The 24,570-nt window shown below is 52.0% G+C and overlaps 4 protein-coding genes across 4 annotated transcripts; 3 read left to right on the top strand and 1 right to left on the bottom strand.

The window, feature by feature from the left end:
- Window positions 1–1,862: 1,862 nt before the first annotated feature.
- On the top strand, window positions 1,863–4,567 carry IWZ02DRAFT_373547 (fungal-specific transcription factor domain-containing protein; the record flags this gene model as incomplete). The annotated part of the gene is made up of 3 exons (XM_066764710.1): window positions 1,863–2,250; window positions 2,294–4,386; window positions 4,430–4,567. The coding sequence occupies 3 exons, from the start codon at window positions 1,863–1,865 to the stop codon at window positions 4,565–4,567; spliced, it is 2,619 nt and encodes an 872-aa protein (XP_066625656.1).
- A 4,628-nt stretch (window positions 4,568–9,195) lies between these two features.
- IWZ02DRAFT_445458 (putative flavoprotein) lies at window positions 9,196–11,765 on the top strand. Its single transcript, XM_066767165.1, has 6 exons — window positions 9,196–9,442; window positions 9,492–9,847; window positions 9,903–10,144; window positions 10,204–10,352; window positions 10,400–10,734; window positions 10,778–11,765. The coding sequence occupies exons 1-6, from the start codon at window positions 9,286–9,288 to the stop codon at window positions 11,591–11,593; spliced, it is 2,055 nt and encodes a 684-aa protein (XP_066625655.1). The 5' UTR covers window positions 9,196–9,285; the 3' UTR covers window positions 11,594–11,765.
- An 8,093-nt stretch (window positions 11,766–19,858) lies between these two features.
- On the top strand, window positions 19,859–21,586 carry IWZ02DRAFT_480137 (uncharacterized protein; the record flags this gene model as incomplete). The annotated part of the gene is made up of 3 exons (XM_066769104.1): window positions 19,859–20,159; window positions 20,475–20,898; window positions 20,946–21,586. Exons 1-3 carry the CDS (start codon window positions 19,938–19,940, stop codon window positions 21,584–21,586), a joined length of 1,287 nt encoding a protein of 428 aa, XP_066625654.1. The 5' UTR covers window positions 19,859–19,937.
- A 903-nt stretch (window positions 21,587–22,489) lies between these two features.
- Window positions 22,490–23,538, bottom strand: IWZ02DRAFT_431152 (uncharacterized protein; the record flags this gene model as incomplete). Its single annotated transcript, XM_066766141.1, has 2 exons — window positions 22,490–23,316; window positions 23,364–23,538. 2 exons carry the CDS (start codon window positions 23,536–23,538, stop codon window positions 22,490–22,492), a joined length of 1,002 nt encoding a protein of 333 aa, XP_066625653.1.
- Window positions 23,539–24,570: the final 1,032 nt, after the last annotated feature.

Here is a 24,570-nt window from a genome sequence, read left to right as displayed (position 1 = left end):
TCCGAACGCTTCACCATTTAAATCTCAACACCATTGCCTCATCGTCAACTCCTGCTTGATCTGATTACAGAACAAGTCGCCCGGATGTTCCCGGAAGACCCGAACAGCTCCAGAGCCTGAGTCAGTCTCGTTGCACGATTGTGTGCCTGAATGCCTCGCATGAACAGACTGAACCTCAGCCGAGTCGCTGCGTCGCAATCACCTTCAGGACTCAAACAGTCGACCGAAACTTGATACACAGACGTCTTTGATTCTCCACCCTTGCGAAGATCCGCCAGAGGACGGGATCGCTTTCTTCCAACCTGGTTGCCGCCCAGATCTGTTGGTTGCAGATGCTAGGAGATGCATGTCGAGGTGGACAATTTCGACTTGCACCTCATGTTCCCTGTCAGCCTTGCCCGTGTGCATCTTCCCCGGACCCTGCGCGCTACTAAACCATGGCCTCCCTGTTGTCCATGACACGGAAGCATTCGAGAACATCTCTGTCCGCTCGTTGGTCTCACAGCTCAGTAGATACAGCTGTAGAAGAGATTTTCTTCAGTAAGCACGTTTGCAATGACGCAGCCAAGTCACCCCTCCAGGAGGATCCATCGGCTACGCCCCAGCGTTGCACGGAGGACCGGCCCCGGATTCCAAACTCGGCAAAGCGCGTGGCTCGGGTCGCATTTCCCTTCACCGAACTCCTCCAACAAATGTCAAAACTGGTCTACGCCCCCAAGCCTTGGTCGGGTCATGCTATGCGTCTGAAAGCGTTTACACCGCCGCCATTGTCGTGCTTGTCGAAACAGCTGCTCTCTCCAGGTCTGGATCCGACGTTCCTGCATGGCCACGGGGTTCCCAGTTGAAACGTGCAAAACGTGCTGGGTTGATGGCAGAGAGTTGATGATCAGAGTTTACATGCATTACGCCGACTGCACAGGAAAATGGATCCAGTTTGATGAAGCACATGTCGGGGGAAACGGAGCAGCCTGCCCCCTATCGCCGACCGGCATCCCTGTACGACCAGTAGCGGACTCGAGGCTGGTTCCAGGTCTGGGCCGCCCCGAGCAGACGTTATATCGACTACGTGCAGACGTGACGGAGCGTCATTTGGCTTGCTACGGATCACGACACCTTCCGATTTTGACCACGCTCACATGGCCTCAGCCTTTTGCAACCTGCGTGGGCGGATCGACGTCCTCTCCGCATTCCCCCGTACTCGTCTCACCTCTTGTTCTAGAATGGACGGACCCGTTGGGCCTTTGCGGGGAGCGAGCCGGTTTTCAGTTGCCGACGTAGATTGAGTTTTTGCCCGCTGCCGGTGTCCGCCGGCATTCACAGCTTTGGTTGTCGGAGATGCCCAAGCGGACCTGGCCGCCATGACACAACAGCTGGGTCCACCCCCCAAAATTCTCACAGACTGCCCGTTGCTCGAGGTCATTTGGTCAGCCAATATCCTCGCTTATTGGATTGGGTAGGCGTCTGACAATGGCGACCCTTGGCTCGTTGCCATCTGCCACTCCATCTCGTTTACACCATCCATGCTCCTCCGCCCGTCCCTTATTCCTGATCTAGCGGCCCCCCGGCTCGTCGACTGCACCGCCGGCGATGACTCCAAACACAGCCAAGCGTCAACTTTATGGCAGTCAGAGGCACTGGTCTGGGGCCACGAGGCGTTTTGCTTGATGTTCCCTGAGCTGTACCCCGCGCACTCCGCGTTTGCCAGGTATATGGTACCTAGGCACACCGCACATCCCTTTTGACTCTCATTCTTGATATTTTCAATATCACGTTTTACAGATTTTCCTTTCGTCGACAGTCCTCGCCTGCCTCTCACCTCACCCCTCTGGACTCGTCTCGGTCCTCCATACCCCGAGGCGAAAATGCTTTCTAACGGTCTCCACCAATATGCCATATCCGCCTTCAACCAGTTGCCATCGTCCAACATACTGAGCCCGGAGCAGCCCTTGTCGTCGTCACGGTTTCCAACGACTGGCTTGGACGCACTGGCCTCTACTTCCCAGTATGCGCTGCATCAATACCCTCACACGCCTCAGGTTTTGTCTGATGGCAAGAGTTTTGTTAAACAAAGACACCACCCCTACATAAACGGACCGGCATCCTCTGTGGTTCGCAACAAGTCAATGACGACTGAGAGATCCGGACGTAACTCTAGTGCCCCTGTACGACGGCGAATCAGCAGAGCTTGCGACCAGTGCAACCAGTTAAGGACAAAGTGCGATGGCAAGGCACCATGCGCCCACTGCATTGGTTTGTTCTTCTTGGCTATTGGTGAGCCCTGCTGACTTGACAGAATTTGGTCTTACCTGCGAGTATCTTCGAGAGAGAAAGAAGAGAGGCAAAGCTTCGCGCAAGGATATTGCCGCTGCGCAGGCCGTAGCAGCAGCAGCAGCAGCAGCAGCAGCAGTAGCAGAGTCTGGTCAGCATGGCTCACCCAGGAGAGAAGACCGCCAGGATTTTTCAACCCCACAATCTGCATCTTCCAACTCCATGCCCCTTGGAAATTCGGTCCAGTACGACATGAATCAGAGATACGAATCCGTCAGTGATACCTCGGACGCCGGTTCTCACCGGGTGAGCGCGCCTACGGACATTGGATTGGCTACTCCAAGGCTTTCGAGCAACGGGTTTGGCCAGCAAGTAAACATGTCTGATTATGGCTCCATGGATGATTTTCGCGCCGTCTCTTCACCCGCAGTAAACGGGAATTTTGTTCTTCCTAACAGTGGGAACGTGCCACACCACCAACTCCTTACGACCAACGGCATGTCCAACTACAACGAGAACTTTATGCTCAGTCCAACAAGTCAACACGGCCAAAATGGGTTCCGCATGCAAGGCGAAAGCCCAATGACCAATTTTTTGGGAAATTCCCCTGCCGAGACTTCCCCTGGATGGATGTCTTTGCCCTCACCATCCATGGCCACGCTTCAATCCAACCGACTTCGATGCCCTGTACTGCAGCCGCTTGTCCCTCACATCTCAGGCATTGTTCCTATCGATCTGGCGTGTGATCTTTTGGAATCCTATTTCAAAAGCTCCAAGTCAACCTTTATGCAGCCGGTATCACCCTACGTTCTCGGCTACGTCTTTCGCAAACGCTCATTCCTTCGACACAGCAACCCGAGAGACTGTAGTCCTGCCTTGCTCGCAAGCATGCTTTGGATAGGAGCGCAAACCCACGAATCGGCCTTTTTGACCTCACCGCCGTCCTCTCGCGGTCAAGTCTGTCAAAAGTTGCTAGAAGTGACCATCGGGCTTTTGAAGCCCCTCATCCACAACCCCGACGCAAGCACCCACACGGTCATCAACGGCGTTGCGCTTGGCGGTTTTGGGGTGACGGCAGGGAAATTAGACGACGACCAGGGGGTCACTCCCGGAGCTTCTGGCGCATTGGACGATATTGCGACCTACATCCATCTTGCCGTTGTCGTTTCGGCCAGCGAATACAAAGCAGCAAGCCTTCGATGGTGGAACGCTGCCTGGTCCTTGGCAAGAGAGCTCAAATTGAGCAGGGAGCTTCCACAGCGGCAAGCCCGGACGGAGGATGAAGATGCTGAAGGAGAAGTCGATATGGACATCAACATGTCGCCACGCGACTCTGTCACAGAGGAAGAAAGGGAAGAAAGGCGTCGCATTTGGTGGTTATTGTACACGATGGACCGACACTTAGCCCTATGTTACAACCGACCACTCTTTCTGTTGGACGTCGAGTGCGAGGAGCTTTTGCAACCAGTGGACGAGACCAAGTGGCAAGCGGGAGAGTTCTATGAGGAAACAGGTGAATATCGTCGACGGGGACCATCCATCGAAGTTTCTGGACACTCGATATTTGGCTACTTTTTGCCTTGCATGACGATTCTTGGTGGAATTATCGACTTGGTGCACGCGCGAAACCACCCCCGCTTTGGCAATCGATTTTCTGGAGATAACTATGCTGCGGAAATCACACTGCAGTTGGAGGTCTATGAAAGAAGCTTGGGAGAGCTGGGCTCGGACAATTCACCGGAATCCATCATTCAGACCAAAATCGTCGTCGCTTACGCAACGCATCTCCTCCACACGCTTCACATCCTTCTCAACGGAAAGTGGGATCCGATTTCCCTCTTGGATGACAACGACCTCTGGATCTCGTCGCAATCTTTCGTGACGGCCACTAGTCACGCAGTTTCCGCCGCAGAAGCGTTATCTGATGTTTTGGAGTATGACCCGGACCTAAGTTTCATGCCTTTCTTTTTTGGGATCTACCTGTTGCAGGGGAGCTTTTTGCTCCTCCTTATTGCGGACAAGCTGCATGGAGAAGCGAGTCCGAACGTCGTCAAGGCTTGCGAAACGATTGTGCGAGCACATGAAGCGTGCGTGGTGACGCTCAACACCGAATATCAGGTATGTCTACTTTTCCGTTGTCAAACTAGGCTAACCCATGTAGCGGAACTTCCGCAAAGTCATGCGATCGGCACTGGCCCAAGTGCGCGGACACTGTCAAGACTTGTATCAACAACAGCGCCGACGCGAGGTACTTGCGCTCTATCGCTGGACAGGTGACGGAACTGGTCTCGCTCTCTAGGGGCCCATTTTTTACACTCTTGGTTCGTCTAACATTCTGCATTGATTGCGCGCTGGCCCGCAAGGCTAGGGAGTTGGAGTTGCATATGCACGCAGGAACAATTTTTTATTGCGCCTCACGATTAAGCTGCGCGCCACGAGCATAAACGACGCAAAGATTTTTTTTCGTTCCCATGATGACGACTCATGTCATTATGACATATACCCCTCAACAGCTGGTGCTGTTGCAATTTTGTTGGAATGGACAATTCAATTTTGAATTCGGAATCGATTTGTGACTATCATGCGTTTACCGCGGTTCGCACTTCATCTCCACGCTGGTCGCGGTTCGTGTGCCATCTCGGCGGGGGTAGTGGCGTTGACGGGAGGCGCAAAGAAGCCCACCGGGCAAGGTGAGCACCTTTGCACCGCCGCCTCCACATCCCGGCCGTCTTACACTGAGCTTGAACCATGCATGTATGCATAACAAGTCGACAGCAGCGTAGCGCTATTTGTTGCCTTTTTCATCCTCGTCTCTCTTTGACCCGACGGCGTGGACGTTTTACGAAAATAAAAGTAAGTCGGACGAATCGATTCCATAGGGAAATATGCTTGACGTACGTCGACGTGGTGTTTGCGCGCATAAAGGTGTCGCCTCATTCACGCACGGCATCGCCGCGTTGCAATACGTTGACTCGGACTACATCATGTAGGGACGGCATCGAAGGTTGAAAGAAGCAGGTTGGAACTTGCCGCGCTTCTCAAATAATGCGGCCCCAGAAAAAGAACAAACGACTGAAGAGGGGCAGCGAGTGATGAACAAGGGGCGTTAACCTTGATTGCAGACACCTCAGGCAAGACAAGTCACTACTTGTTGCCTGAGGCCACATAATCCTAGACTTCAACGACATTCCCTCTCTCACCCAAACTTTGTCGGCGAGTCCTCGCCACAAACTCCTGTAGAAGAGAGCATTCGATATCCCCGCCATAATGTTGGGTTGTTTTGTGCTATAAAAGGATCAACAGGGCTGATGGCAAGGATCCCATGACTTTTAGTGGACAGCGAACATTCTACGCTCATTCTCAGCGTTGGCGCTACCAGCGTATCCTCGGGCCACGACATATTTTTTTTAGCTTCATCCAACTTCCCAGTTGAGGAGCGCGAATGCGCCGGGTGTCTGCGACATTGCCAAATCCAAAACTTCGCTACACCTCTAGTCCTGCCAGAAGGTCAAGCCGAAGACAAGGAGGTATAAAGGCCATGTTTTTGGGCCGAAGACTGGTCAGTTTCGGCTTTCCGCGCTCACTCCCGGACTGCTAGCAACATCCCATTTCTTACCGCATCGTACCGGTCCCTTGCGAGGTGCTAGTGTCCAACGGATTGCCCAAAACGACCTAGCCAGCTGCGGTGAGGGTGAGTAGCTTCCCAGCGGCCGGCAACGGCCTTTACACAAGCACAATCACCGGTCGGCAACAACCCAAGGAAAGAGAACCAAAAAAGTCACACACTTTGTGCCATTCATCTTCATTTCCTTCTTCATGCCTTTTCATCCTGGGTGGGAATACGATGTCATCTGGTTAGGCAGAGAAACGAGGCGTTTTTCGATCTGGAGCTCTTCCCTCCCTCACCCTTTTCTCCAACCTCGTCTTTTGGCTGCTCCGGGTCACAAAGTATGCCAGCGAGGCTCGCCCATCCACCCGCCTGTTCGATCACACACAGCTCAGTTGGTCTATTGGAAAACTCTGTCGCTTCAAGGTTTCACTGCTCCCCGCCCGCAGGCGCATGGTTGCCAGGGTCGCGGCGCTGGCGCACGTGTCGCGTCGGGTAGCTTGCCGGACGAGGATTCGCAGCTGCCGCAGCATCGGCATTACCTAGCAGCAGCAGCAGCAGCAGCAGCAGCGGAGAGTAGCGAGTGAGCGAGGGTGCGAGGCCAGACAGGGGTGCAGAGGAAGGAGCGGGACGTCGATCGATCATGTTTCGGAGTCAATCTGAACGCCTCTCTCTCCCACTTCTCCTCAAGACCCTGACCATAGTTGGGTTCGGTCAAGAAGTGGTCGTTCATAGTGGATGATGGCGTATGGATGGCGTCATGAAAGGGCCGTCGCCGTCGTTGGGGTCATGCTGGCGCTGGACGAGCAGAGCACAGCGCCCGTGGAGATTTGCGGACATGTCGTCGCAATTACGCTTCATACCTTCTCGATGCGCATGGCCGCCTATACCAACCCTTCCGTCCGTCTGCCGTGAGCTCTGGATCGATAATCGGGAAGGTGGTCGCGGCGCAGGGGGTGGTTGGGTGCCTACACACCCATATCATCTGTTTTGGGCTGGATCAATCGTTGCAGCCTCCTCCGTTTATTCCTCACTCTCTCTGCGCAGCGTCGGTATCCTAAGCGGGGGCGCAGAGCGAGCGTGCCAACGAACCAACGAGCCAGCAAGCAAGCCAGCTTCCCCGCCCGCTCCCAGCGGCCGACGGCCCACCACCACCACCACACCTCCAAAACACAACCCACGCCCTCCCTGCACCCGTCAAACCGACGGCGTCAAGCTTCTTCGAGACGCTTCTCGAATCATCACGAAGGCTTCTGGGCGGGGCGGGGCGGGCGGCCGTCCGTCTGTCTCAGGGGTTCGTTTGTGCGGCCGGCCGGCTCGAACGGTCGGTCGGTTGGTTGGTCATTCAGCTGAGAGGGAAGGAGAATAAGAAGCGCGCTTGTGCGTTTTTGGTTGATCGGGTTAGCTTGGCTTGGCGGATCGAATGGATGGAGCCGTGGGCATCGGGTGTATGGGTGTCTGTTTGCTGGTGGGTGTGTGGGTGAGTGGTGGAGTGCGCGATCTTTCCGAGAGCAATGGGATGGCATGGGGTGGATGGGCGAGTATGAAGAAGAGCTAAGCTGTGTTTCCATGTGTGTATGGATGGCGGAGGGTTAGACATGTCTATCTTGCCAAGATCTTTCTGGTTAGCTGAGCTAATCACTCATTGGGGCTTCAGAATGAGACGCTGCTTACTTGTAGACTTGTGGTGCACTACATTTGTGAAGACGCAATGGCTCTCTGTATCTATGAACAACACCGAGTGACAGATCCGTGGGTGGAGCCATGGCAACAGACATAGCCATTCTACCGTCTATTGTATGGTAAATCGTTACTTAGCGACCTGATCTACCTAGCTCGCTCTTTGATCCAACACTTTTGCATGACAGTCCTATTTTTAATTGAGAAAAGTGAGGATTCTGTGCCAACAACTTTCTAGAACGCGGCGCATCTTTCCCATGACCTGCTTCGCGGCGTGTGCGGGAATTGATGGGCTCTGCTAAAGACCGCGGTCAAGGTGGCATGTCAAAACAGGCTCAAAAGGTGCCAGGAGAGCTTTCATTGGCAATTGAGATGTCCAACGGCCAGTTGATTTCAAGGAAGTGGCACATTGCGTCTTCGAAAGTCGATACAGAGAAGCAAAAGTCTCTTGAAATACCCGTATGCATGCAGATCATGCAGCACACAGCGCTCTTTCGACACAAGAAGGACTCTATTCGCGACGATCGACAATATTGGAGGCGCAGATCGAAGCGTGTGGATTACTAGAGGTCTGGCCGCAGACGACAGTGCATGGCTCCTGGTCGATGAATCCATTGGAGAGAAGAGCGAGGTAGTGTTAACAGCTTGGTAGACTGGAGCTGGAACTCGGGGTTCTGGAGTGACGGCAATCCTTCCAGTCAAATCTGAGTACCGCATATCCTGCTCAGGCCTCAAAGTCGCATTTGTGCCCAAATAGGTCGCGATCTTCCAACATCATGCCAAGGCCAGCCGGTCTCATCGTCACAGGGGCAAGTTTGTGGTTCAAAAGATGACGATGCACTTCAATCTCTCGACTATCGAATCCAAGGACTGACACGAGTTCTCAGATCAAGCTCCGAATGGACCTCAGATTTGGAGCCGCAAGTGACGGTAATCTGGGTCGTGCACTTAACCTGCGCCGGCGGCGTTGCAGGCTCAGCTGCCTCGGTCAGTGACTGTAGAGGTAGACAAGACCGGAAATTCTTGCATAAACGAGACCGAGTAGGCGCGTGAGAAATACCAAGCAGTCATCCTAGTGAGTCCAGTTGCGTTTGAGAGACTCGTGACGTATATAAAAAGTGGGACCATAGACAGGGAGCATTCGTACGTTTCAGCAGCTTACTGACAGGAAGAATTCAAACTGCCATGAGATGGACATTCGTTTGAGCATTCGCTAGGGATGGTCGTCGAGATCATCGATGCTCCAACCTCTAAAAATTGTTTGTGTGCAACAAATTCTGCAGTCCGTTCTCAGCACTTGAGCAAATGTCTCGACAAGGGACAGAGCCATTGTGACTTTGGTCAGGAGACTCGATGACTCGAGCTGTCCTGAGTGAGGGTTGATCGGCTTGCGGACAGCGCGGATGTGCCCGGCAGCTCCACAGCGCTTCCACAACAACTGCTGGTTTAGGAACGACATCGCGGGGAGTATTTCCGTCGATTCGGTCCGGAAATCGATGGTTGTTCTCTGGGTGCTCTTTGGCTGCCCATGGAAAACTTCCAAAGTCAGTCGACAGACAGTCGGAATCGGACTTTGGTCATGTCGAGCTGTGCCGCTGTGGATAAGACACGCGGCAAACAAGTGTCGGCACTCGGTACACCAAAGATCTGGGTCTTAAAATTCACACGTGGTGTGAGCGCAATATTTGCCCAATTCGTGAGCGGGGTGCTTCCTCAATTTGATCTTGATTATGGGGACCTTCGCCGGCTGCTCCGGGCGCACCTGCACGCGACGTAAAGAAAGTCGGACTGTATATCAAGCCTGTGCAAACCCAGGTTCTGTAGGCCCGCAAGTCTCGATTCCTGACACCTACACTTACCTCAGTCAGCACTGCATCATGGCAAAGAGTGAGCAGGTAGTCTATATTACGCGTCTCATAAGCTGACTCGTGCAAAGATCATAATGAACACCCTCCCAAGGGAGAATTAGTTCAGTTGATGACGCAGCACTCGTTACCTGGAATTCCTGATGATATCGATCTGAAGTCAATGACTGGTGAAGAGCCCACAAGGCAAGCGAACGTGGTGCTGGCAAAATTCAACGATGCGTTGTGCAGTGGCGATCTCGAGGGGCTCAAGAGCTGCTTCCATCAACAGGCTCTGTTCAAAGACGAGCTGGCACTGACCTGGCACATGCGCACCTTCTCCTCTCCTGCAGTGATCGCCGCAGCTCTTCTAGAACTCAAGGAATTGAGAGGGATTAAGGGGCCCGCGTATGTCGACAATGCCGTGCTCAACGACCTACACGGCTTTGTAAGAATCTCTCAATGCCCTGACACACTTGGAGGCGAGGCTGATTGTTGTCTAGAAATACATTGATGCATGGTTCGACTTTGGTACCGAGAAGCCAAACGCTGAATGTCGTGGAAGGCTCTGGCTGTGGCCCGTTAAGACCGACGATGGACATGTCGAGTGGAAAATTTACATTCTCAGTACCCTTCTCAGTCGTTTCGATGGGCACTCTGAGGATGAATCGTTGCTTTCGCGCCCCAAGCGAATGCTGGAAGACGACTTTGAGACTGATGTGTTTATCATTGGAGGCGGGAATGCGTAAGTCTTGGAAGCAGTCAGCACTGGCAGCGTGCGACAGAGTGAGCTAACTTCGACAGTGCGGCAGCCCTGGCCGCGCGTCTCAAGGCCCAGGGGATAGACAGCGTCATGGCGGAGCGCAATGCAGAGGTCGGCGATAACTGGGCTCGCCGATACCAGTTTATGAAGTTCCACATCCCAGCGCAGTTCTGCGACATGCCATACAGGCGTAAGCTTTCTTTAAACATGCAGGATCGCTAATTCTGAGTTTTGCAGCGTACCCGGACCCGAAAAGGATGCTCACACGGGATGAATTGGCCAGTCATTTAAGGAAGTATGTCCAGGACTTTCAACTCAACGTAATAACGTCAGCAAAGATCATATCTGCGCACTACGACCCGGAAAAGAAAAGATGGATTGTCAAATTCACAGCGGGCAACAATCCAAATGTCCGGACAGCGGTGTCGAAGCATCTTGTTCAAGCAACTGGTTTTGGATCGCAAAAGCCGTATCAGCCGGCTCTCGCGAACGAGGAACTCTACAAAGGTGTCAACATTCACTCACACTTTTACAAAGATCCAGCATGGTTGAAGCAACAGGGAGACGTCAAAGTAAGTAGCAGTCCGCATTTGCGAATCTTGTCTGACTGTAAAGTCTGTCCTCATCATCGGCTCGGCGAACACCGCCTTCGACGTGCTCGAAGACCTTCATGCCGCCGGCCTCGATACGACAATGGTTGTCCGTTCCGAAACTTACGTCGTTCCAGTGGAAGACATACGCAATCCCCTCTGCCTTGGGAGTTACTCAGACGAGGGGTTGACCGTCGAAGCTTTCGACAGGAACTTTCTGAGCTTGCCAAACTACATAAGCGGACAATTGGTCAAGATGGGCCTCACAAAATTGGCGCTGGACAAGCCCGATCGCTACAAGGCGCTTAGGGATTCCGGATTTCCAGTCTACGACGGCTCGGCCAAAGAGGCGTCTCTTATGCACAACTTACTGGAAAGAGGCGGTGGCCACTATGTCGATGTCGGAGGCACCGAAATTCTCGCAAAGAAAGAAGCACGTGTCAAGAATTCGGAACCGGTAGCGTACACGGAGAAGGGTCTCAAGTTTTCCGACGGTAGCGAGGAAAAGGCGGATGCGATCGTGTGGTGTACCGGATATGCAGACAAGGACGCAAGAGCGACTGTCGCCGAAATTATGGGAGGCCCAGGCGCCGGAGAGGATGACAGCGGAGTGGGACCGGCTCAAGTTGCTGACCGTTTGGACCCGACGTGGGGAGTAAACGTCGAGGGAGAAGTGCGGGGTATGTGGAGGCGTCAGTCGAAGCTCGACAACTTTTGGGCCATGGGTGGCTTCACCCAACAGCATCGGTGGTACTCCAGGACGTTGGTGTTCCAAATTCAAGCAGAACTGGAGGGCAAGCTGCCGCCGGCTTATCTGTCGACTCCATGTTCAATCGAGTGACAGCGGGTCTGAGGGTGCAAGGATAGGCAACGATTCTGGAAATGCATGGCAGCGGTCGATGGGGCAAAGTGCGGTTCATCGGGTTGTCAGATAAGTTTTCAAGTAGCCATCATATTAGGGGGCCGGAAAGTTACCTGACAGAGACGCAAACGCTCCCAAAAACACTCAGTGTCGTGAAGTGGCGCTTACGAGGCGAAGAGCAGTCGGAGCAGGGGTTTGAGGGCGGGGAGATGGCGCCGCAGCAAAAGGCGTCCGAGGAGAGCAACTGAGGGTAATACGAAGGGCTTACTCCTTGGCTGGATGATGAAAACGATAGAGTGTGTGGAGATAGACGGGCCAAGTCTCCCAATGTGTGATGGTCAAGTTTGGTGTTTGCGTCGGCAAAAGCAACATGTCGGGCTTGCCACCTCCACACCCCACACCAAACAACCCATGTCCATCACATCGCCAATTCATTGTCTACCAACATTGCGTTTGCTTGGAAACTCTCTGTTCTTCACCTGTGAGATCGATCTCAGCCATGTTCTTTCAATGACCCACAGATCTCTCCGACTTCTCCAGGCTTCTGATCAAGTCTCGCTGCGTCTCGATCAAGTCCTCCTGCAGCTTGATGGTGTCGTCCTTTTCCTTGACCAGATTCATCGCAGAATGAAAGCGCTTGAAAAGCTTGCGAAGCATGCCCATCCTTTCCTCAGCCCTCGTGTTGGACGCTTGCAGTTCACTCTGAGAAGCTCTAAGCATGGACTTGGCCCTGTCCCTCTCCTCGGCGAGACGCGCATTCGCCGTCGACAGCTCCGCGATGCGCTCCCAAAGCTTCTTGTTTTGTTCAGATAGGTCTTGGTGGTCGTCTGAAAGTGTTGGCAACGCGAAAAAGCAAGCGGCGCTTGGGGCTCACCGCAGGCCTCGTCCTGGGAGTGCGGCGACATGATAGGCGAGCGAAAATTGAGGCTCTGGCGCACAGTTAGTGTGGGTTTCATACAAAAGCGCGTTCTTGCTGACCTTGAGAGCTACAAATTTGGTGGTGTTGCGGTGCTGCGGTGCTGCGGTGCTGCGGTGCTGATAATTTTTTTGTAGTGTCGAGAGGTAAGCTCGTGGCCCGGCCCACCGGTGTTCTTGAACAACTGGCGTACAGCCACAGTGGGCGTAGAAAAAAATGAGACGTCCCCTAGGGAGCGGTCGTCTGCCATCACATCCGCGTCTAGGGAAAGATCAGCCACGCCTAGGGAGGAGTCGTCTGCTACAACAACTGCGTTTAGCGAGCTGTTGTACACAACTGTAACGGGAACTAGGGAGTATGATTTCAGCATCTACTGTGCAGCCTGTTACCTCATGCCGACATTGCGCTTCACAACCTACAGTGGACCTGCTCCATTCTCCCGAGAGTTTCCAGAAGACGCAGACTGGCGCGTTCATATTCACGTCTTTCCACGTGGGTTCAAGCCTCTGGCAATGCTCATTTGATATTCTAGTCTGTCCAAAGTGCTCGTCCGGCTTGATGAGCCGTGATCTGAGCTCATTCCCCCTCATCTTTTGCCTGGAAACGTCTGAAAAGAATCGTGCAAGGCTCATTTTCTTTCACCCGATGCTCCAATTTCTTCCTCACGTGTCTTGACGGTCTGTCCCAACCCCAGTTACCAGATTTGCTCATGCCGACATCCAAATTTGGCTCCTCCCCCAGTTCAAAGACAACCCGCCTTCCTTCACTGAATGAATAGATTCCACCGACCCATTGAACACGTATGAAGGCGGCGGATCCATCTCTGCATCGAATGGGCACCACAAAATGTCCCTTTGGAAACTTTGCGATCTTTTTGCCATGCTTTTGTTCGACAAAGATTGTCAAGTAAGTCGGAAGCCGGTCGGCCATCACGATTGTTTGAATCGATGCCACTCTCGAATTAGAGGCCAGTGCATTTTCTGGCACATCAGTGGGACCAAAGGCATGATTGAAAATATCTTGCCAACTTGAGGCATTCTCCTCCAAGGTAGCCGACCAGAGCTCCTCATGGCTGCACTGCTGTCGGGCGCCGGAAGCATCAAGGCGATTGATGACTGTGCCAAAACAGCCGTGGAATCGGCCCTGGAATCGCTGATCTTCTGTGATGCCTGCCCACCGGACCCTGTCTCGCATGTAGCCGATTGCATGATCTTTATAGCCTTTCTAGGACATGACAGCAGGGTGGTTTGTTCTAAGTTCCCAGGGCTGTCCCTGTGTGCTTTCAAGCTTTCGTAGGTCGCCCGGGCTTGCGATGAACAAAAGCTGCAGCTCCAATGCGAGTGCGTCGTACTCGTGTGGCTGGCCAGTAACATTTATCGTCGGAACTATCAGTTGTTAGAGTCTGCTGCGCAATCGGCCAGAGACACCTACATTCCTCGGCCATAACCCCCAATTCTTGACTACGACGTTTCCAGAGACTCTGCATCGCAGGATCATGCGGGAACACTTCAGTAAGGTCGTCCATTTGAGGTCTTTCCTCTAGAACCCAATCCTTCCAAAATTCTTTATTGATCCCTAGCGACCGTAAAGGCACGCCGACGTAGTTTTTGTCATTCTCAGATTCGGGAAGGTGTGGTTGATCCAAAGGAATGACTCCTGCGGAGCGGTAGCTATTGAGTTCCGTGGTAAGTTCCCTGTTACTGTTGTGAAGATCATAATTATGTTTGCGAAGATGATCATTTTCTTCGCGCAGAATCTCCACCTCCCGCTGAAAGTGTGCCTGGTCGCGTCCTGCTAGTTGCGGTTCAAGCGACTCAGGAATTACCCCATATTCTCCAGCTAGAGGTTCATTTCCCGGCCCATGTGGAAACTCGTCTTCCTTGCGTGGAATCCAGCCATGGTCTGGAGATATCAGAAAGGCAGGCAGAAACAAGAGAGGCGGTACTCACTGTCAGCGTTTCCCTGGCCCAACGACATGGTGGAAAGTGTGAAGGATAAGAGATGATTGGTCAAAAAGACTGAATCAAGATGTTTGTAGGGTTGGAAAGTCTGCCTGAAGCAATGTCTTGTTGTTGATGTTGATGTTGTAGTGTTGAGAGAGGTGGACGTGGCTGCGTGGGTCGAGATGGGCGTTGCACGGCGGTCCTTCCTTTTAAAACCTGGGGCGCCACCGCGCGACAATAATTGCCTAGCCTGTCCCCCAGCTAAATACTCTTTCCACAAATGAGTCCTTCCCAACATATTCAAGGCCAGAAATCTTTTGATCCAACGAGAGCAATTTCAGGATCGACAACCTCGATCTGTCCAGGTTTGCGGAGTCTGAAATCCTAGTCATGACTCGGAATCTGTCCACACGTGTCGGAGTGGTGGTATATATGTATGTGTTTGAGGAGGGATGCCGGCCAAAATTTGGTTAGGCCGAAGGCAGCGATGTCTTGGAGTGAGAGTCACGGGAGTGGTGACTGGTGAATAGGACAACGGCTCGCCGACGGAGCATTGGAGGGAGGCAATGGAAAGAAAGACGAGCCTCAACGGCTCTCTGATGCTGTTCAGGTACGTTTAGGCCAGAATACTGGGGTAAAGGATACTCCACAAAGCTTTGCCTTAGTACTTTAACTCTTCTGGGCATTCAACGCCAGACTCTTCGTTTTTGGCGAGAACTGTGTCTTGAACGGACGCATTAAAGTGGCAGAAGTCTGCGATTTTCCAGTGACTGGACAAAGTAGCGCCGTGTGCTCTCAGGAAAGCGCGTCGCCTGCTGCAGAGACTGGGCATAACCAAAATCTTTGACGTCGTCTTGATCACAAACCAAAGGATGCTAATAACGAATCCCATTGAAAACTTCTAAATACTGAAAAACCTCAGCAAGTGTCCCCAAGAAGAAATAAATACAGAGCCTGAGAAGCGGTGTTCAACAATCTTAAGTGACGAAGCGTTAAGGAACATAGAAAACGTCAAGGAGCGATTCCCTCACGTATTTGATTTGTTGCTTCGTCCTACCGAGCGGCGTGTCATGTTGTGAGCCGGCGCACTGTGAATGGTTCTCAAGTCACCTCACGCTGCCGAGATCCGCAAATGGCCTGTCCATTGTCTCCATGTCCCCGTCACCTCTCCACGCAAACGCAAAAGCTGCAGAGTCCTCCAAACCGGCCAAGGTTTTCCTCAATATGGCATCTCCGCACTTTAAGATCTGTGGTACGTATTAAACCTTTGCTGGTCAGCTGGACCTTTCCAGAAACCCCAGCTTGCCTTAAAAAGATTCTAGCAAGAAGCTGACCGTCGTAGTGACTCGCAAGACATTCATGGAAGAGCTCTTCAGGCTTTACAACGAAAACGCCAAGCTTTTGGGTGCTGTCGATCAGTACAAAGTCGAAATGGAAAAACACGTCAACAAGGGCAAAGCGGCGGAGAGTGTCTGGACGTTTTCGGCATCTCAGAGAATCGAGCTCATTGAAAAGGGCAGAGCTGCGGCAGAGGAGTACAAGAAGGCAACCAAAGATCGCGAGGAACTGCTCAAGTCCAAGATGAAGCTGGAGTCCCTCGTCAAAGAGCGCTGGTAGTCGCAGGCACTTCAGCGCGCGCTAGTTGGCCCGAGGTGATTGAACCAACACTTTTGCAAACGGCACGGGTTTGGGAAGGAGATAGCGTTCAGTGTGGGACAGCTTTCAACCCAAGGGACGTCAGTGTGGGAAAGCTTAATCAAAGCCATTGAACCGCTGTTTTGTGTCTAAATCTTCACGTGTTGCAAAGTTGGCAGTCAGGCGCTCACAGTTGGGCGATGGGTACTTCTGCTGTCCAGTGCTGGATTTGTGAAACTGGTTTGATTGATGGTAAGGGGAAAGCTTCGCAAGTATCCAAGGCAATGGAAAAGTTGTGGCATCGCTAAAGTCAGGTCTGCGTATCCTTGTCGAGCGATGCATGACTGCTGCATGGCTGCTCCTTGGCTACTCCTTGGCTGCTCCTTGGCTGCTCCTCTCTGTATGCAGATCGACCTCTTGCGTTGTCTAGTACCAAATCTCTTCCAACTGGTCGTTGTCACAGAGGTGAATTGAGGTCAGGTCAAGCTTGTACGGCCTGTGCATCAACCAGCAAGCCAAATTTTGAACCACAACGCCCTGACTGTTCAAAACCACGAATGAACTCATTTTCGGTGCGATCCTTGAGTACAGTTCATCATCCGTTCAACACTCTCTACAATGTAGTCATGTTGTTAATCACCAATACATTTACTGAGTGTGATGATATCTTTCTTGCTCCCCTTCTTGACGGCCCCCCCGTTCCAGACCTCCTTCATGCCTCAGTAGCACTTCCTGGGCTCCGATTGATGCTCAAGAAATTACAGCTGAGCCGTTATCGCCGGTGGTCGAGTCGTGCATAGCTAGATGCGTCTGAAAACCATGAAAAAGCTGACCATGGGTCTCTTCATCTCCCGCTCCACATGTTCTCTTGAGTGTCTCGTTGGCGGGTCTTTGCTCCAGTTACCTGAGTCGCTGCGCCCGAGTCCGCCTTCCTCATCACCCTAATCAAAAATCATCTTCGTTTGGCCCGAATAAGTCAAATAGATGCCTCCGACCCAACGAACACGCGTGCTCATCAAAAGGTCGTCTTCTCGGCGAAACGGGAGGATGAAATCAATTTGGCGACATCTTCATCCACTTTGCTCTCGGAGGAGATTTTCAGGTACGCAGGAAAGGATTTAGGCATGAAGAATGTCTGAATGGACTTGAGAGATTCGATCCCTGGAAATTGCAGGTCTTTCGGGCCTAGGCAACCGTAGAACAGTGACTGCCAATCTTGAAAGAATTTCTGAAGGTAGATATCGCAAAAATTAGGGCGGTAATCATTGGGTAATGTCCTTGGTGCGGTATCGTAGTCCTTGTTGAGGAGTAATAAGCCAGTCCTGCCCTGGAAAAGCGCTCCTTCTGCCACCACGGCCCAAAAAATTCGGACTGCGTCTCGAAGCGACAAGATGTCACGGTCCTCGCCAAAAGGCTGTCTGGAAGGAGCTTGATATGGGGATGAATCTCGTCGACCGTCCAAGGAGCCTCCTTGCACGGGTCCGCTATCTCAGACAAAATTTCTGGCGACGCAATGAACAATAATTGAAATGCATAAACAAAACCCTCAGGCATGTTTTTGACATCAATATGGACCTGCTGATAGTCAGCTCATTCTAAAAGTCTCTTGCGAGATACGTACACCGCCCGGCAAGACCTCCCTTTTCAATTCTGGCAGCCCATGTGCTTTGCGTGTGCTCGTCTAGCTGGATCCGAGGAAGACGATCGTGCGCATCTGCCCGTGTGTACTTGGAGGCAAATGAGGACCACTAATACTCTGCTTTGGCGAATTTTCCCTCTATTTTGAGATTTTTGAGAAAAAGTCAGAGATCGTTGAGGCACTAGATAACTTCGGTTTTCAAATCAAAGAGGAATGCTGGGTTGAAGAAGTAAGTCAGTGGCTCGCGCCTATAAATGTCTGCTCGCTGTACTGGCAATTGAACAAAGTAAAGCCGTGGGTCAATCGTCAAACAGCAGTTAGACAAAGCGGGCAACCTCTAGACCTGAAAATGAAAAGGCCTAGATTGGGGAAACGCTAACACGAGCTGCTTTTCTAGTAGTCAGAGTGTAGATAGTGACTTGCATTGGGAGAGCTCAGTAATGATTGGTGCGTTAAAGCCTCTAAGCGTGGGTCAAGGCTAATGTTGGAGCGGGTCGACTCTGCTTTGATCGCACAATTTTCGTTAACTTTGCAGGTCAGAATCGGTGCCTTGAAAACTTTGTCCAAGAAGCTCATCCGAGTTGACTCTCTATAACGTACATGTTCGGCAGGGTTGATGTACTTTAGGTAGCCATGGCTGATGATGCTGTTGTAGATTCTGAAGAGAGGGGCTTTAGACAGCTTAATGATTGAATCGCACCAGTATTTCGGAAACACAAGCTGTAGATTGGGAGGGTTTTCCAACCCGCGGGTGTTTATACGTACCATAAGCTTTCCTTCTATGGATAGGTGATTCTCACTCAGCCCTTGCTGGGCCTCTACGTTCTGGTCGGCAGGTCACCCTCTTCTCTTGGCTACAGAACCGCACTAAGTCCTATCATGCCCATCACGACCTCATTCTGGTCTCAATTACAGCCAGCACTAATTGTCAGCTTTCTGATCAGGAGAAGAGCATGGAAGATCTATTTCATCCGGCAAAACTAGCTAAGCGTCACGCCCGATCCGCGATGACAGTCAATATCATTCGCACCTGCTGACACGCCTGAATATCACTTCTCCAACCTCCTTAGTCGGAATTGCCGTGGCCTAAATAAGCAAAATGCAAGATGGCTGACAAAATTCGTGCGTTAAAGATGCGAGGAGCCGCCTCATCCGAGTCTCCACCGCTGATCCCTGCAAACTGCCTTTTCGCGTTAGATTACCCCGCCGCCTTGCCCGAGCCAGCAGTCCTAAACCCCTTGCTTCCGAACCCAAAACCAACTGCCATCATACGGGTTGTGGAAAAAGGATGCGCTATTGCCAAGAGCGAAAGTTATCGAAGAAAATATGCATCTCTTGCAGCCTGTAATGGGACAGCGCAAGCAGTGAAAGGGTCAGACGGGAAATTTCGGCTCGGGACAGATTGGGATGTTTTAGCATCAGCGCCATAGAAGACTGGAAGATCTTGTAGGGCGATAGAGGAGTGGTCTGACGCTTGACCCTTTATGAGAATGGCCTTTGCCCATGGTGATGCGCTGAAAGGCTATAAGGGTTTGTTCGAGGGTGCCGGTTCCGCTTAAAGCGTCAGCCGTCCTATTTGTTAAGCACTGTCGTCATGAACGTGCGGGGCTTACTGGGACCGCCGAAGTCACAGAGGGAAGACGGCATGGCGCCCCAGCGCGAACAAAATTCCTAACATGTGGACGTCGGAAGCGGATGTTAATCCGGTGGTTATACCGTCGTCGAGCCCTGCTGGCGTCGACGAGGAAGGTGCCAGGATCCACGTGAACAAACCTTGCCATCTTATTTGACTTCCCGACGCCTGCGCCTCTTCATCTACTCATTCACCTAAGCGACGTCTCAAAGGTATGAATGAACGTTCTTGCATACCATGGTTGATTCTGACGAATTCTGGATAGTTCCGGCTCCAGTGCGCCTTACCACCATTTCGTGTTCCCAAGCTAACGTACTGATCGCCCCTCCAAACACGTTAGCCTCTTTGGTTGTTTGACACGGAAGCCTGTGCTAATGAGCTCAAAATGGGCCCCTCTGGCTCTGCTACTGCCTCTGGCCCTACATTGAGAGGCCGCAGCCCGCGCGTTATCACCTCTACCACCGTCATCACAATCACGACCATAACAGGCCTGGAGGTGGGTCAAACTCAGACCACCACCACAACAACCACTACCGAGGAGCATTCTGCCGCCAGTGATGGCCGTAGCGGAGGCAGCGGCGGCAAAAACAACAACAACCATCCTGAACTCCCCCACCACCGCGCTATTCGATGCCCGCCCTTCGCTTGTGGACGAGAAAGTCGGTGGCGCCGACGAGAATACCAAGAACGGCAACGAGGAACATGTTGAGGTCTCGAGCGCCTCAAGCAAGAAGCGCAAACGGGAACGCTCCCGGGCCAGCGCGTGCAAGAAAGCCAAGGTGTCGAGGAGGGAGCAGCGGAATCTGCAGGCAGGCCTCTGGGAATGGGAATAGTCCTTGCCATCCGGGATTTTCTCTTCCTTCTTTTGTAATTTAGCTTTTGAACAACCAAAATTTTTGTCTCAAAATTTTAATTCGTCCCCTTCCTTAGTCGATGTGTCCGGGAGAATGAAGCAGCGGTGATTGAGATCATGTAATCATTGACTTCAAGACTGCCCTCTACAATCACGTCCGCGAATAGTTGAATCCCATAAGCACTACTTTCCATCTCCAGGTATATTTTTCGCACATCTGAATTCCTTAAGGCGGTGGTAGCTACTGCCACTGTCCATCACCACCGTTCCCCATCGGTACCATCATCCTCCATGGGCGCCGCCGTTATCTACTGTCGCCGTTCCAATTCCGCCATTACCTAGCACCGCCGTCTATCGCTCGCCGTCCATGATCTTCCTTCTTAACAAAACATCACGACACAATGCCTCCCATGAACCCGCACTACTGGAACCTTGTCGCACAGCCTTTCTGGAACAAAGCAATGCTTCTTGTCTGTCTCCTGGTCTCCCTTCAACGAAGTACTTCCGAAAAATTCCCGCGGCCGTGGACAATCCTGCGGACGAGCAGGACTGGAAATCTCTGGTCAGAAGAAATCGCCACATTTCGAAGGCCCGCACGGTCGCTCCTGATCCCGGCACTGAGCTAGACCTCGTTATGAGACATAATATTGGTGGACAGGGCATTTGTGAGCAGACATCCCGAAGTGTTTTCTCCGTATCGTTAATGGAGCAGTTCCCGAATTTGAAACCACGAGCCAAATCCAGAGCGAGCTTGAGGCAGCCATTCAGCTTCTCTACGCAATCAAACCTTCTCTTGCTCTGACGCTAATCGGCCCCGACGGCGAAAACGTTTGGAAGATTGACACGAACTACCCGGCTGACAAGATGCTCGTCGCGGAGCCCTGTGCTGGCAACAACTATATGCTGCAGGCGTGGACCGCCCTCACACACAACGAATATTTCACCGGCAAGTTTGGCGTCTTCATCAATCACAAGCACCCGCATCGACCAAACACCTCCAGTCTGGTGGCTGAATGGGACACTATCAACCTCTGGGAAGCGTCTGGCATTTCCAAGTCACTCGACTGGCAAGAGTTCTTCGACGGCTGCTCTGGTCTGACGGAATTCACTCTTCGATCAAATGCTACAGTCGCCTCGGCCCAGACGTACGTCAGCGGTGATCAGCTTCCCTCTTTCCTCACTGTCAACGCCCTCACTGGCCGCGTGCCTTCTCAGCTCTTCCCGCCCGACGTTTATACCACAATGATGCGAAAAATGGAGGGTGGTCTGATAAAAACGCAACTCAAGTGGGTTTGCGGCGGGTATCAGATGAATATTGAAGAGCGCCAGAAGCTCGTGACCGTCTTTGACTGAGCTGATGGCAGTGACGCTGTGGGAGCTAGCGTCTCTGGCAACTGGAAGACGACGCCGCCTTCGAAGAGGGAATGGGATGATTTTGCGCGATACTGCACCGTTCACCAGGCCCAATCGTCGCTGATGGTATTCAGGCGGGTTTAACTTAAGAGGCGGTTGCGAAGAGGGTCTTACTGGATTGACTTGCTTTTTTGGATCACGAAGGGCGGATCGCTGATTGGTCATTTGTTAATGCGTACGGAAATGCTGAGGCTCTTAGCGGATCGATTTGCTTCTTGGCTTACAAAGGACGGATCTCTGCTTGGTTAGCTGCTGATGCAAACAAAATGACTGAGGGTCTTAGAGGGTTGGCTTGCTTTTTGCTTCAGACAGGACGGATCTCTACTTGGTTAGCTGCCGATTCAAATAGAATTGCTTCTGATCTGGTACAGAACTCGTTATCTTGATTCTTTTTCTTTGTGACTCTCTTTGCTCAAGAATACAAACGTGGCGAGGTATCGGGAGCATCGGCAATTGGGCAATGGAACGAGACAAAGAAAGGTGGATGCGAGGCAGCGTTGATTGAGTTGATTAAGCTACCCAACACCAGACTGCAGATCTGGTGATCCGCAAGTGTTCCTCGTATTCCATTCCCGAAACCAGTCCATTCTTCCTTAGCCGAACTCCGATGTCGTAGTTTGTACATTATTCAATCTGAGCAAGCGAGAGAACAGAAGCCGAGTCCATCAACTCCTTCGAATGTTGTGCGCAACGTCTTATGTGCGCAACGTCGTAGACTCGTAACGCACATCACTCCAAAATTGTCTTTTATTTTCGAGATCGACATTGTTGGTGAGCTTCAAGGCGTTGTCGTTGAAGTCGCAGAGGAAGAATAGGGGCATATATTGATGCATTGGCCAGCCTTTAGCCCTGTGTGGAGTGGTTGACGCCGTTTTCCGGGTCCATTTCGACCCGTCTGAAGATCACGAGGCAGATCTGGATATTGGCCTTGTTGAACTTTGATTCCAGCTCTTTCCTGTCGATTCTCCGTGGAGGGCATTTGGCCCAGTTTCCGTCCCAGGTAATACCCATTCCATGTTCTTTGTCTCCCCAATCAAAGACGACGAAAGGCTTTCCATGATATCCATAGACACCGCCGACCCAGCGCACACGTGTAGCCGCCAGCGAGTCATCATCGGTGCGGAATCGGACGACGAAGTCGTCAGCTGGGAACAGAGCGCACTTGGAGTCAACTTGATGGATATTGGTCGCAGTAATGTAGGTCGGGAGCTCGCTCGGCTTCACAAAAGCCTGAAAAGCCGAAATTCGGGCGTTTCCTTCGAGGTACTGGTCTTTCGGACCCATGACATCATCAAAAAACCATTGCCAGTGATTGAATATGTCCCGTCTGCCTGCAGTCCACAGCTGCGGCTCCTCATTGTCAAACGCGATCATTGACTGGCCGTTGTGGAGGTGGAACATAGCGCCGAATTTGGCACGGAAGAGCCTGCTCAACGCGATACCATCCCAGGCTCTGTCAATTTGTGTCTGTGTTTGGCAGTATTCGGTGGCGTCGTGGAGTCTCATAGCCGGGTGATCGTTATCAAGTTCCCAAGCATTTCCATACCGCTTTCTCAATGAGAGGCATTCGTCGGGAGAAGCGACATACAGAAGTTGTAAAACGTGGCCGAGGGCTGGACGAGGATCCAGGTTGGGAGGGACTGCGATGGGAGGAACCACGATGGGAGGGACTAGCAACCATTAGATCATATGAGTATCTTGGCAGTGAAGCGCTTACATTCTTTAGAATTGAAGCCACCTTGACGGAGCCTGGTATTCCAAAGGTCCTGTGAATACCTGTGAGGTCCGAGGGCCCTCGCATTCACGATGCCTTCTTTGGTCTCTTGGAGAATCATTTGTGTCCATGCATATTCATTTTTGCCGCGGGGGTCGCCAATACTTTTGTCATTCATTTTGACTGAAGTTGGAAGATGGGGTTGTGATGTCGACGAGTGGGGGAGCGTCGGCGCAGAAAAAATGGTCAGTGGTTTGAACAATGTCAGCGCTGGGGGCACCACAATCCGTGATTCGGCCGACCCTCCGCCTGCTTTTGTAGCTTCAGCAGTAATTTGACGTAAGCGTGAAGTTGTGAACCATGGAGAAGGTGTTTTTCTGATCAAAATTACTTCAAGTCACGAGAGATGCAACAGAGCTCTACGAACAAGTCAAATCATTATGGGCCGGCTGGGTGCGAACAAATAGGCAAGACTGTCAAACTGGGACTTCTTGTTGCATGAATGCTCCTTGTCAGCGTCAACGTGTGTTGTTTTGGCGGCGAGTCCTGGGAAAGAGACAAATCTTTTGCCTAACAGACACCCACAGCTTACCCCAAGACTACACACCACCAGAGAGTTATTTTTGTGGCGCCTGCACTATCCGTCTACTTCTCATCATCCGCTTCCTCCACCTCTTAGGTTTTCTTCTCCATCTTCATTGCTGTCGATGCTGCTAACAGGCAGGTGCTCTGCTTTCTGTCATCCGCGACGACAGGCCCAACATCACAACACCAAGTAAACTCTACTCCCGCCTAAACCACCCTGATCATCGGTTTTTGCTGCCCCGGCTTTCAAGAGCCGCGATGATCAAATTCTAACGTGTAACGCCGGCGACTTGACTCCATCCTGCTGTCAGTTGCGCTTGATTACCCACACTTGACGCCTTTTTGGACGATCTAAAAGGACAACGTGTTCATGAACGACGACAGAAAAGACAAGTAAGCCAAAATTCAGTCTACCAACTTCGATACTGGCCCCAAGATCCACCAAGACTGGTATGCTGCTTCCATTCCGGTCGATTTGGACGATGGCAAACCGAGCAACGACCGCCACAGTGGGCGTAGAAAGAACTGAAACGTCTCTTACCGCGGGAGCGGTCTTCCACTATCACAGCTGCGTCTAAAGAGCAGTCTTCCGTGGTCGCAGCTGCGCATAAGGAGCAGTCATCTT

The sequence above is a fragment of the Phyllosticta citriasiana genome, assembly GCF_038021145.1.
Source record: "Phyllosticta citriasiana strain CBS 120426 chromosome Unknown IWZ02scaffold_3, whole genome shotgun sequence".
NCBI lineage: Eukaryota > Fungi > Ascomycota > Dothideomycetes > Botryosphaeriales > Phyllostictaceae > Phyllosticta > Phyllosticta citriasiana.
This window is presented reverse-complemented; position numbering and strand designations above follow the sequence as displayed.